Raw genomic sequence first — 12,195 nt, 5'->3', positions numbered from 1 at the left:
GTTAAATGGATTTACTGGCTCGGTGAATGGCCCTCTAATTGCTGCTACAGAGGGAAAGAAATTCATCTGCCTGAACAATAGAATCTAAAAAAGGATGCTGGCAGTCGAGGAGAATTGCATTTCAGGAGCCGTTCATAGGCCTGACAGAGGTGCTGTGTTAGATGGACTGAGTGGGTTTCAATCAGGAACTCTCAGTGGTTTTGTCCCTCCACCTCGTGCTGCTTAACAGGAAATTTCTTCCCCTGGAGTGGGTGTTTGAGGAATTCCGTGAGGTTTGTTCATTACCGGGATCTTTCCAGGTGCCGAGCTGGTGCGGAGCTGCTCTATGGGGTCACGTCCTGCATCCCAATTCCCTGAGGAGCTCGGGGCCAGCCCTTCCCCAGAAGGGGAGCTTCGTGTCCCCTCACCCGGCAGCGTGTTAGGGATGGGGATGGGGAGGCGGGCCGGCGATCCCAGGGCAGCCCCGATCCCATCCCGGCTCCACTCTCCTCCGCGGTCCCATCCCCGATTCCCGGTCCCATCCCCGCCCCGATTCCCGATCCCATCCCGGCTCCACTCTCCTCTCCTCCCCGATCCCATCCCCGCCCCGATTCCCGGTCCCATCCCCGCCCCGATTCCCGATCCCATCCCCGCCCCGATTCCCGGTCCCATCCCCGCCCCGATTCCCGGTCCCATTCCCGATCCCATCCCCGCCCCGATTCCCGGTCCCATCCCCGCCCCGATTCCCGGTCCCATTCCCGATCCCATCCCCGCCCCGATTCCCGGTCCCATCCCCGCCCCGATTCCCGGTCCCATTCCCGGTCCCATCCCCGCCCCGATTCCCGATCCCATCCCTGACCCTGTCGCGCGTGCAGCGCGCGCTCCCGCGGCCCCATGACTCCTCCCCGCGCGCTCCCGCCGGGCCGGTGACGTGGCGGGCGCTGATTGGCCGGCCCGGGCAGGGCGTGGCGGGAGGCCCCGCCCCCGCGCCCCTCAGAGCGCGGCCATGGCGTACGGCGGCCTGGCGGTGCCCATCATCGTCATGAGCGTGTTCTGGGGGGTGGTCGGCGGCGTCCTGCCCTGGCTCGTACCCAAGGGGCCGAACCGCGGGTGAGTGACCGGGGGAGCGGCGGGCGCCGGGCACTTTCCCTTCCGTCCCCCGCGGGTGTGTGGGGAGGCCCCGGCGGAGGCGAGCCCTGAGGCGCCCCGAGGTTGCCCGCGGGCTCCCGGCGCTGGCGCAGCGCGGACAGACCCGGGCCCGGCCGAGGTGCGGCGGAGCAGCCGCCCCTGGGGCCGCCAGAGCCGGGCCGTGCCCCCGGAGCCCCTCAGCGGTTTGGGTTTGCCCTGAGGCCCTGGCACAGGGTGCCCAGAGCAGCTGTCCTGCCCCTGGATCCCTGGCAGTGCCCAGGGCCGGGTTGGACAGGCTCGGAGCAGCCTGGGATACTGGAAGGTGTCGCTGCCTATGGTAAGAGGTGGAACGAGATGAGGTTTAAGGTCTTTTCCTACCCAAACCATTCTGTGAAACCTCTGCAGACAGAACGTCTGTGTCGTCAAGGTGGTTCATTGTCAGGCGGTATTTGACCAACAACTTCCTCTTTCTTTCCTGACTTGACCTTTCCTAACTTGCTCGAGTGTCTTCTGGTTTCACACTGGGTGAGACTGGAAAGGCTGCAGCAGTGGATTTTAGTCCTGAGTTAAATGTGTGCTGGTGCCCTTGTAGCTGAGGACAGCAGCAGCACTTCTGAGCTGAGCTTTTTCCTGCAGTGCTTTTGGCTTCTCAGATTAAAAAACAGACAAGTTTTTGTCTTTCTCTTTTCTCTAGGAGATAATGGCTTCTTAATCTCTCTTCCTCTCTCTGACACTCCCTCTGCTCCACAGGTACCAACTGCATTTTCTCTCAGTTCTTTATCTAAACCCTCAATGTTCCTCAAGCTCTGACATTTCCTGCCTCACTTTCACACCTGATGTTTGTTTTATGCCTGGAAACGTGTTTGTCCTCAGAAATACCTTGGGAAAATGGCTTCCAGGCATGGAAATGTGGGAATTCTGTGCCTCAGCAGCAGAAGTTAATGACCCACCATGAGGTTTTGTTGCTCAGTTGGGGGAGGAAATGCATAGATGGAGATGCCTTTTTATGATTTAAAAAGGAAAGAAACCACTCCACTTTGCCACTGAGCTGCAGAGATCACTGTTAGAAAATCTCATCTCCTCTCCTCCCGGTTCAAACCCATCTGTGTGTGTAGTAGCTGCAGTTTTATCGTTTTCAATTTCAAGAGCTTGGTTCTTCCTTCTTTGCAGCTTTCCAGTGGTTTCTGACACAGCTGTGTTGCACCAAGGAAGGAAAATTTCACGCTACAGCTTTGAGGTTTTATTCTGTATTTGGTTTGCAAAACCCCTCATTGGTTATATAAAATTAAAAGTGGAATTTTGACACTAAAACTTTCTTGAAGTAGAATTCCGCGAGCGGAGAAAGCGTTTATTGTGTGCATCCAGCCTCAGTGGCTCACTATTGTGGAGGACACTGCATCAGATTTTGCTGCTGCTCGCAGTGGCTTTGTTAAATCCAGCTGCAAACTGTTTGGCAGAGCTGTGTCAGTCCTGCAGATCTGAGCCTCTGCAGTTTCCTCAGCTGGAAGAAGCCAGAACATTCACGTTGAGTCATCTTTCATATGATCAAAGTTAAACTCGGCCTTGTTTGCTGTGGGTTTGTGGTTTTGGTTTGATTTTTTTTTTTTCTCTGTGGCTCCTGTGGTCAGTCACAACACCACACCTGATGCCATTTCTCCTTCCTCTTGGCAGAGTTATCAACACCATGCTGGTGACCTGTGCTGTTTGCTGCTACCTGTTGTAAGTACAAACAATGTCCTGCCCCTTAAGCAAGGCCCACTCCCGTTGCAATCACGAGTTCCTTTGTTTTTTTTTTCATAGCCTCAGAGCAGTCAGAAGCTTTCTGAATGTGTCACTGAGATTTAGACACGTTCTTTGACAGCTCTTGGAATTCTGAAGACCTTCAGTGTGCTGGAGGGACTTTCCCATTGGAAAATAGTGATTTAAAAGGAACCTGAATTCTTCTTGTTGTCCTCTGACACCTCACTGTGAACTGTTCTCTGCCTGGACTTGCTGTTCCTCCTCCCCAGTTCACTGCCTTGTTTGCTCACAAGTAGAATGATATTGGCTGTCAATTCTGAGGTTTTTCTGATTCTTAGGCTCTTTTTTTTTGCCTTTTTCCTTCCTACTTTATATTTAATTCTGAGATGATACTGATTCAAACCCACTGAACAGTTTTGCTTTTAGATTCCTTGAATATATTCTCGAAATCTGATTGAGTGGTGGGTGGAAAAGCTGCTGAATGGTGGGTTTTTTAGGGAGACTTTGATATATTAAGACCATTTCTGTTTAAATGCACAGTGTATTTTGAGGCTGCCTCCTTTCTGTAGGAGATTTAGTAGCAATAACAAAGTGGTTTGTTGAGAGCTCTTCATATAATGTTTTTTTATCAGGATTTAAGCCAGCTGTAGCTGGAGGCTGCAAGACAAAGCTTCCTTCTGTTTGTCTCTCTTTTTAAAGACTGTAAAGACTGATCTTGTTAAAAAAAGAAACTGCTGTGCAGAAATAACTTTAAAAGAATTTGTTATGGAGAGCAAAGTGATAAAACTCTGGCTTGGTCTTAAGGATTAACTTATTATAAAAATTACTATTTGGAGTTCCATTCAAGCCTGAGCAGTATTTGTACTTTCTTGAACTATTTAGGCATTATTTATGCTGTTTAGAGGAATTTAATATGAATATTTAGAGAAATGCATCTCAGTGTTGACACGTTCCAGGAGAGGCCTGTTGGTTCAGACAGGTTTGGTTTAGGTTAATAATGTGATATTCAGGGTTAAATCAGTTTATACTCCAGAAAATTTATTTCCATACAAAGTATTTGATATGTGAGCTCCTAAGAATTCACTCTTGCTCAGCTGTAAAAGTCCAGCAAACTTGGCTCTGTTTAATATCCACAGGAGTTTTTAAATTGAAGTTTTGCTGAGTGGATATAGAAATCTGAGCATTTGTGCAAGCAGCTGGAATTTGGGGCTCTCAGTGTTGTGAAGGTCTCCTTGCCCTGCACATGGAGTTTGTAGCAGCCCAGTCTCATAACAGATCCCAAATGTTTGGCTAAGAAAGGGAAACTTTTTTGTTGGTTTTTACTGGGTTGCTGCATTTATGTTACAGTAAAGTTGGGTGGGTTTTAATTAGGAGGAGGGTTGAGCTTTGTTTTGGTTTTGTTTAAATTTCAAGTTCTCTTTTCTTTTTCTATAGAACTAATGCCCCACTCTTCTAAAACCCTTGAGGTTTAGGGTTTGGTCTTTATTGTTTGAAGGAGAGTTTTCCTTGAAGCAGAGGCCATGTGGCATCTGCAGCATCCTCTGGATGGTGATGTGAAATGTATTTGTTGTAGAATTTCTTAGCTTTTGGCTGAATTCTGTGAACTCTTCAAATGCACAGTGCTGTTTGTCTTGTAGGTTTAGTTGATTATTTTATCTAAGCATTATACAGCTTGCTGTCATTAACATCTTTTATAAACTGCTCTTGCATGCCCAGGGGTTCTTTGATAATTTTGTGGGCTCTAACTTGTTTTCTGAATTTCCTTTGGCTGTCTCCAGTTATACTTTGAAAAAAACAAAACAAAACAAAAAGGCAAAATCTTACAATGTTCTCAACCCTCAGTAGTTGTACCCAACCACATCAATTGTATTTATAGTGTCTGCTTGCCAGAATGCAACAAAAAGCAGATTTTTCTCCTCATGTTCCAAGGCAGAACTTGCCTCATCACACAGCCTTTCCGTTTTTATTTGCTCATTTATTCTGTATAAAATTGTGGAACAGCCCTGCTTGGAACAGACCTCAAAAGATCTGGTCCAACTTTTTTCCCTCTGTTTTATTCAAACATATGGAAGGTTATTGTTCTTGTATTCTTTTCCTTTTTGGGTGGAGGAGGCACTGAAAACATTTAAGACCTTAATTTTGGGTGATTAAAGAAAGAGATGAATTTTTCAATACCAGTCTTGAAGGAAGCCAAATGAATTGTTTCTGAGGGTTCTTCATTGCATCTGTTAGGATTAAAATAATTTGTGCTGTCCCAGGTAATTGTGTGTCCTCAGCAGTGCTGCTGCTTCTCTGTGGAGCTCTTTGTCTCTGCTAAACCTGCTTTCATACTCCTTGAGTTGCCTTTCTGTTTGAAAGTAAGGAAAAAACAATTTCCTGTCTTCATTAAACACCACTTGATTGACAGATCGACTTTCACTGAACTGAATTCGAAGCCAATCGCATTTCAACTTAAAGCTGTTTCATCTGTATTTAGATTGAACAGTGGTAATTTTGAATAACCATATTGATTACGTGGGATTCGTTTGGATGTTCTGTGGAAGGTATTTGCATCTAATTTGTGTACAGATCCTGCACCCAGCAGCCTTTTGAAGAATAAACCATTCCCAGGAACCTCATCAAATCTAAGGCAATGTCTAAGGAGTTACTGCTGCAGAAATTAGAGGTTACACCATATTGTGAGGTACTGTCAGAGTCTAAATCTCTTTTGCTGTGCACAAAGCAGTTCCTGAACAGCGTCATCATGTCCTAACAGAGGACAGGGTGCTTGGAAAATTGTATTATCGGCTCCTGATTCTAACAGGATTAAAATATGGATGCCCAAATTGACATTTAAACAGAGATAGCAGGACCTTAATTTGTAACACGAGCACAGACAGATGGCAGTTGTGGTGGGAAGACCTTTTAAAAAATCTCTCTGGTACAACAGAAGGGACTTTAATTTCCTTGTCTGAGCTGGATAATTAACAGTAACTGTTCTAAGTGGGATCTGTTAGAATTTAAGGAGCTGTGGGTGGCTCGAATGCCATACCTGCTTTTAGCAGCTCTGGAACATTGCAGCTTGGGTACAGAGGTTTGTTTGACTCTGGATGCTGCATTTGGCTGTGTGTTGTCTCGCTGGATTATTGTCTAAAGCAGCGTCACTTGAGCAAAACACGGGGAAAGCTTTTTTTCCTGACTTACCTTGAATGCAGGGCAGTTTTAGCCTAACAACTGCTTCAAATTCCTCAGCCCTGGCAGGGCAGGGAGGAGGAATGTGCTGCTGCCCTAATGCCACCCTGGCTCAGGGCTCGGGTATCCAGCACGGCCCCAGCAAATGCCTTTTGAAACCTGCACTCTGCTTTTCCTGGTGACACAGGTTGGGATTCTGAAATCAAACAGAGTTAAATCCAAATTTAATTCTGAAGTTGAAGGTGCTCCTTTAATTCCCAGCCACGCTGGGCCTGAGCTCGGGGAGCAGCGAGAGGTGAGAGATTCGTGCCTGGAGTTCCTTCCTGCTCTCTGCAGTGACAAAAGGAATAATGTGCTTTAACAGGCTTTTAGTGTTCTACCCTCCTCCCACTTGTGTTACTTCTGGATGCTGGAGGCAGATGGCACAGTGCTCTTTGGATCTGTCTGTTGGATCTCAGAAATTAACCCTCACTAAAGAAATTCCGGGATCATTTTAAAAGCTGATTTGCTTTTCCCTTAAGCAGATTTAACACCGTGGTCTCAAAATACAATGGTTGTCACTGCTTTGGACAGCAAAGCAGAAACGTGGCAACCTAAAGGTTTTTGGCTGCTCTCAGTGGTGTCTTGCTGATGTTTTAATTCCTTTGTAGAGCCTGCTACGTGTTCCAAGGCTTGTGTGACTGATGGACTGCTGCAGGCTCAGCTCCTTGTTTTAGCTGGAGTTCTACCCCCGTGCAAAGCTGAGAGGGGCATTGCAAAGAAATATTGGTCAGTTTGAAGGGGATTGATGTGTTTTCTTTGAGCCTGCCCCACATCTTTTGGCCCTGGCTGTTTGCAGGCGTTTTGCAGCCGACCTGCACTTGGTTTGCTGGTCAGAGCATCAAGGTTTGTGTGGAATTTTCCATGACTGCCTAAGCACTCTGATACATTTGTGGCAGCTCCCATTACAAAGCTGCTCTGCTTTTTCTCCTCCTTACAAAGCATTCTAGAAATAGCAGACAGATGAGCCAGTGTGTTCACTAAATGTGTTTATATAGTTAGTATTTAACATAGATTTTAATCCATAGAAGCATCCATTGCTTCTTCTGACTCTTGTAACATTTAAAAAGCAAATACATCTTTTAACAGTGGAATATTTATTTCTGTTTAGCTTTCCTGGATATTTTCCACGAACTACATTCCTCTTGTTCTCAGTTCTGGCCATGGCTTCTGCACTGTTAGTTTGTGCTCTGCTCTAGTGACAGGGCTGCTGTGCTGATGATCTGGGATTTGTGTCATATTGGGGTTGTTCTTGTGGGGTTGGTTTTTGGTCTTTTTTTGTTCTTTTGTCACCCTTTATCTTCAGGTCCCTCTGTTTTGACCTCTGCACCAGGTTTAAATTCACTTTTGTTAAGTCTCTGAATAATAGACCATGTCTGCCAGGGCAGGTTGTCATGCACTGAGAAACAAATGAGAGAGAGGATGTTACTCAGAGCTCGTTTAAAGGATGCTTCAAAGGGACTGAAAAAGGGTCTGTCTCTTTTATGTTTCCATCTTCTGAGCCCCCAAATACCTGAGTTTTATCTGTCTCAAAACGCTTTCCTGTCAAAAGAGAGGTGTGAGGGCAGTGCTATCAGGTGGTTTTGTGTTGCTTTCAGTTGAACAGGACAATCTATTTCAGTTGCAGAATGATTTGATGCCATAATTCCCATTGCTGCTGTCTGGTCTTTGTGTATGAGCTCGAGTAGAATTTTTATTTGTATCCAGACCTTCCTAAAATAGCCTTTTCTCCTCTGATACTCCTCATGTTTGGACAACCTTTGCAGTGTCACCAGCTGTCATTTGGCTGATCTGTCTCTGTTGGGTTGGGGGGTTGTCTTGCAGTTGGCTGATTGCAATCCTGGCTCAGCTCAACCCTCTCTTTGGGCCGCAGTTAAGCAATGAAACCATTTGGTATCTTAGATATCACTGGCCTTAAGGATGCCTGTGCTGTGCTGCAGTTCATTGACAGGTGAGTGTGACCACATTTACTGATATATTTGGTGTGTTAAACCTTCAGGAGACATTGAACAGTAATGTGAGCAGTGTGCTCTAACTGCTGTAGCTCTTCTGTAGGAGAAATCTGTCTTTCTGTGGGCTGCAACAAAACATTTTGGATGTTGGTCGTGATTGGATACGTGAAAGCCTTGAACTGAATTGCTGAAGTTATTTTTCTTTCTGTCCTGTTGTGTGCTGCTGTGTTCAGGGGTTTCTAAGGAGAACAACACATTACTTCCCCCAAAAAATTCATAATTCGACCAAGGTGGTTTTTAATAGCTAACATAAGTGAATTTCCTGATCTTTACCAGTTGTTAAACCTCTCCTCAAGCCTGCTGCCATTTCATGTGAGGCCTGTCCTGATTTCCAAGGCAACACAGCATTGCCCTCATTCATCTGGGGAGTTGGACTGGGAGCTGCCATTAGAATGTTCTCTATCTCCTGAGCTCACGGCCTGATGGTTTATTTTATTTTTAATGACAGCCTGTGTGCAGCTTTAATCCCAGGTGAGCCTGGTGGTTGCTATCTGGGCAGTGCTGCTGGAATGTGGTTCTTGCAGTTCCTGGGCTTTTTGACAGGCCCAGCATAAAAACAGAGTGTTGTGTTAAAAGTGCCTTAATGCTGTTGGGCTTGTCCAGGAGGGCAGCATTTGGAATTGAAGGTTCAAATGAAGGAAATGTGGAAACAAGCAGCCATGATTATAGTTTTTAAGCTGCTAACTGAATAATTAAACACTTTTTTTTTTTTTTGTCCTTGTACAACACAGTCTCAGTTCAGTGCAGCAGGCAGTGACAGTTGATGTTATAACTCTGTTAAATGCTTTGTGTGAAGTGTCCTGAACATTTGCTGCCCAGTTTCAGAGGAGGTTTCCTGTGAACTGGGATGCTGTCAGACTGGGCCTGTGTGTGTGTGTCTGCAGCTCCTTTTAAGCACCAAGCAGAAGCTCAAGGTAGACTTGGCCCTGCTTCAACTCCAGGCCTGTAATTAGCTAAGTCAGTCAAGCAGAATTTCCTAGGAGCATTTTCACTGCTTGGGTGCTAACATATAATTAGTTAGCTAAAACAGAGAACAGTGTGTTTTGGTAATGGGCACAAAGATCCCCGAATCCCATGGGATGATTCAGTTGCCTGGGATCTGGAATTGGAATTATCTGGACATAAAATTTGGGCTTCACGATCTGCCTATTGAAACCAGCAAGGACAGGCAGGAGGTGAGACACAACCCCTGGACTCCAGCTGACAGAATCAGGCCTTTCCCCTCCATTTCAGTGAAGGATTTTCCAGAGAACTGGAGTTAAATTTGTGCCAGGGAAGAGAGGGAACTTGTGTGTTTGAAGATGACTGCAGAGTTTTTGAGGAGTTGTCATTTTTAAACTTATTAATTTAATAATTAATATTATAATTATTAATAAGTGTTTCAGCCCTGCATAGCACATGCTGTTGTTTCATGAAGGAGTTTGCTTTAACCTTTCATCTGATTTTTATTGGCTTGATTTTGGAATACAATTAAGGTGGTTGTCTCTGAAAAAGAAAGGTTTAGAAAAATAGAAGCATATAATAATCCTGAAATAGCTGTTCTTTGTTGCTGGAAATGTGCTGTCCCAGGTCACACCACTACAGTGTTGTTTGAGTGCCACTGCAGGGCTGGGGTGCTCCATGTCCTGTCCTTGCTCCTGTGGAGTTTGTGCCTAGACAGGAGCTGGGAGTGAGATTCCATCTGAGAAGAGCTGGGATATCTCTGACACTGCATGGATTCCCATCAGTGCAGCAACCAGTTATTTCTGGAGTTTGAGATGTGCTTTTTCAGCATTCAGGGGACATGTACTATACTTATTTCTGCCTCCTGTTCCTTTCAGTTGAGGTTTGGGTGGATTAGTACAGAAAATGCAAAGAGAATGAAGTGCTAACTCCCAAAGTAGAAAGATCCTTAAAAATAAGGATGATTAAAGCAAACCTGTTTTACTTTATCAACTGAGCAGCCTAAAAATGCTCCAGTGAGCTCCTCATGTTCTGCTGAGGAATTCTGCATATGCTGGCTTGATTGATCTGTGCCAAGTTCCCCAAGTTTGCTCTGTGTTTTCAGGCAGTCTCCCTCCCATCCAAGGGATGATTTTATAGCAATTCAGTTGACACCTCACCAAGTTAATGGCTTGGATGGTACAGAGCTCTGTGGCCATGGTAAATCTGGGCTGTGGACTCTTCCAAGCTGTGATCCAGCACTGCCTTTTCTCCTTGGCTTGGTGAGTTCACAGTCTGTGTTCTCAGAGCAGGAACTGGCTTTGTGCAAGTGGAGAGGGGCTGTCCTCCAGCTCACTGGCTGCTGTTACAGCACTGAAAACATTGGAGGGAAAGAGTTGTTCTACCAGCTTATAATGGAACTCAAACTACTTGTGGCCACTTCAGAAATGAAACTGCTAAGAAAACATCCACACACAGATGAATTATCTGCAGTTCTTGACCATTGCTCAGTGTGTTTGTGGAATGGAAATAGCTGTGGTTAACAGCCAGGCCTCCAATTAGCAAACTCTCCGTGGAAGGGAATAATGAAGTTGCCTCTTGCTTTGCAGGTGAAGAAGAGATGAGAAACTCCAGTGACCCAAAGGTGCCCTTTCCGTAGCTGGGTGGATACGAAGCCTGCAGTAATGCCTTAACCTTTCTAATGTTCTTCAAGTGGCTTCTTCAAAGCCCTGTGCTTTTTTCCTACTATTCCATTTAACAGAGTGCCTAATGCAACTTCTACTCCTCTTTGGTACTGTCAATTTGGGACTGTTAACTCTGGATGTGATGAAAATTTCTATTTTTACGGGTCATGGAATCACATTTCCAGTTTATTTTATCTGTAATAACTCTTTATATATTTGCAGGTCTTAGCTTGTGTGTCATTGTGCTGTTCACCTCTGTTCTGTTTGCACTGGACAAAAAATGTGTGCAATAAACTGTGTGAGGAGAGGAGGAACAGTGGTACCACATGCTGATGGCAATTCTTTTTTTCTTTTTTTTTTTTTTTTGTTTTCCAAATGAATTGTGCTCTTGAGAAATCCGACCTTAAATTTCTCGTGCCTAGAAATAAAACTAATCCTCTGCTTGATACAAAATGTTCCCGTGCCATGTTTAACTGTTACTTTTCTGTGGGTTTAATTGGATACTCGGAGTTGAGCTGAGGATATTTAAATGAGGTGGATAAATTGTAATGAAGTTAAATAGTAGGAATAGATGGGGGATTGTTGCCTGTATGGAGACCTCTGGGGTAGATCTGTAATAGGATTAAATTTGCAATCTAAAACTGCTGAAAGGAGCAGGAATAAGTGAATGCTTGGCTCGAGAGCCTCTTTTCCAGGAACTTCCCATTGTCTGAGGGGGACTCAGAGTATCAAAGGTAATGAACATGGTTAATTTGGATGAAGCCTTCACAGTGATTGTGTCAGGAGGCTGATTTAATCCCTGGCACGTTTGGAGGATATTTATAGGAGCAAATGGCTCGAATTGAACAGCAATCACTGGAGCTGTTTTGTCCTGCCCTGTCCCTTGCCTGTGGAATTGCAGACCTGGGAAAAGCACATGGCAACGGAGGCAAGAGGTTCCTGAGGCTCCTCAGTGGCAGCTGAGCCCGTGGCACTGGGGATGGGTCTGGCCAGTTCTTTGCTGAGGAGCAGCTTCAAAGGATAGAAATTCTGCTTCCTGGATGCTTCCTGACCTCATGGCCAGATAAATGACAATTATTCCCTTTATTGTTATGCACAAGGACATGATGGAATGGTTAACATTTTATTTGCTTTTCCCTCTTGCATACCACCCTTGACTTGTTCAGTGGGACAGCACTGGTTACTACACAGGAAATTCCAACATCCTGACATGTAACTTGCAGTGATCCAAAACTGGACACTGTGAATTGCAAAAGAAGGAAGAACGTGCCCATTATTACAAATAAGCATAACAGCTGTTGGGACTGGAATAGTGGATTTTTTTTTTTTTTGTCATGTTACCTTTTAAGAGCTTGTATTTTACCATGCAAGATGTTGTGCATCATCATGTTACGCAGTCTGGACCAAATAATTCGTAGGAAAATTGAAACCGAGTGATCATATAAAACCTTAAGGTTATTGTTTGATTTTTGAAGTGTGTGGAGAATAAAATATGTTGACATTGTAAGAGGAGAGGGAGA

The 12,195-nt window shown here is 45.2% G+C and overlaps 1 protein-coding gene across 3 annotated transcripts; it reads left to right on the top strand.

Annotated features, from left to right (window-relative positions):
• The first annotated feature begins 929 nt into the window (after positions 1–929).
• Positions 930–11,128, top strand: ATP6V0E1 (ATPase H+ transporting V0 subunit e1). 3 transcript variants are annotated; one of them, XR_010744705.1, is made up of 5 exons: positions 930–1,089; positions 2,779–2,826; positions 7,882–8,008; positions 8,366–8,540; positions 10,601–11,128. XR_010744705.1 is itself a non-coding variant. In XM_066329384.1 (4 exons), the coding sequence occupies exons 1-3, from the start codon at positions 986–988 to the stop codon at positions 7,973–7,975; spliced, it is 246 nt and encodes an 81-aa protein (XP_066185481.1). In that variant the 5' UTR covers positions 930–985; the 3' UTR covers positions 7,976–8,008; positions 10,601–11,128. The 3 variants fall into 3 exon arrangements, 1 of the variants encoding a protein (XP_066185481.1); XR_010744706.1 differs by having other exon boundaries at positions 10,117–10,634; XM_066329384.1 differs by lacking the exon at positions 8,366–8,540.
• Positions 11,129–12,195: the final 1,067 nt, after the last annotated feature.

This window comes from Sylvia atricapilla, chromosome 14, assembly GCF_009819655.1.
Source record: "Sylvia atricapilla isolate bSylAtr1 chromosome 14, bSylAtr1.pri, whole genome shotgun sequence".
Classification (NCBI taxonomy): domain Eukaryota; kingdom Metazoa; phylum Chordata; class Aves; order Passeriformes; family Sylviidae; genus Sylvia; species Sylvia atricapilla.
Note: the sequence above shows the minus strand (reverse complement) of the source record. Positions and strands in the feature narration are given on the sequence as shown.

Bases quoted from the DNA above. Each gene is read 5' to 3' on its own strand.
- ATP6V0E1 (XM_066329384.1), top strand. From the start codon at position 986: ATGGCGTACGGCGGCCTGGCGGTGCCCATCATCGTCATGAGCGTGTTC. The intron at 1,090-2,778 runs GTGAGTGACCGG...TCCTCTTGGCAG, and splicing joins CCCAAGGGGCCGAACCGCGG to AGTTATCAACACCATGCTGG. The intron at 2,827-7,881 runs GTAAGTACAAAC...GTTGTCTTGCAG, and splicing joins GCTGTTTGCTGCTACCTGTT to TTGGCTGATTGCAATCCTGG.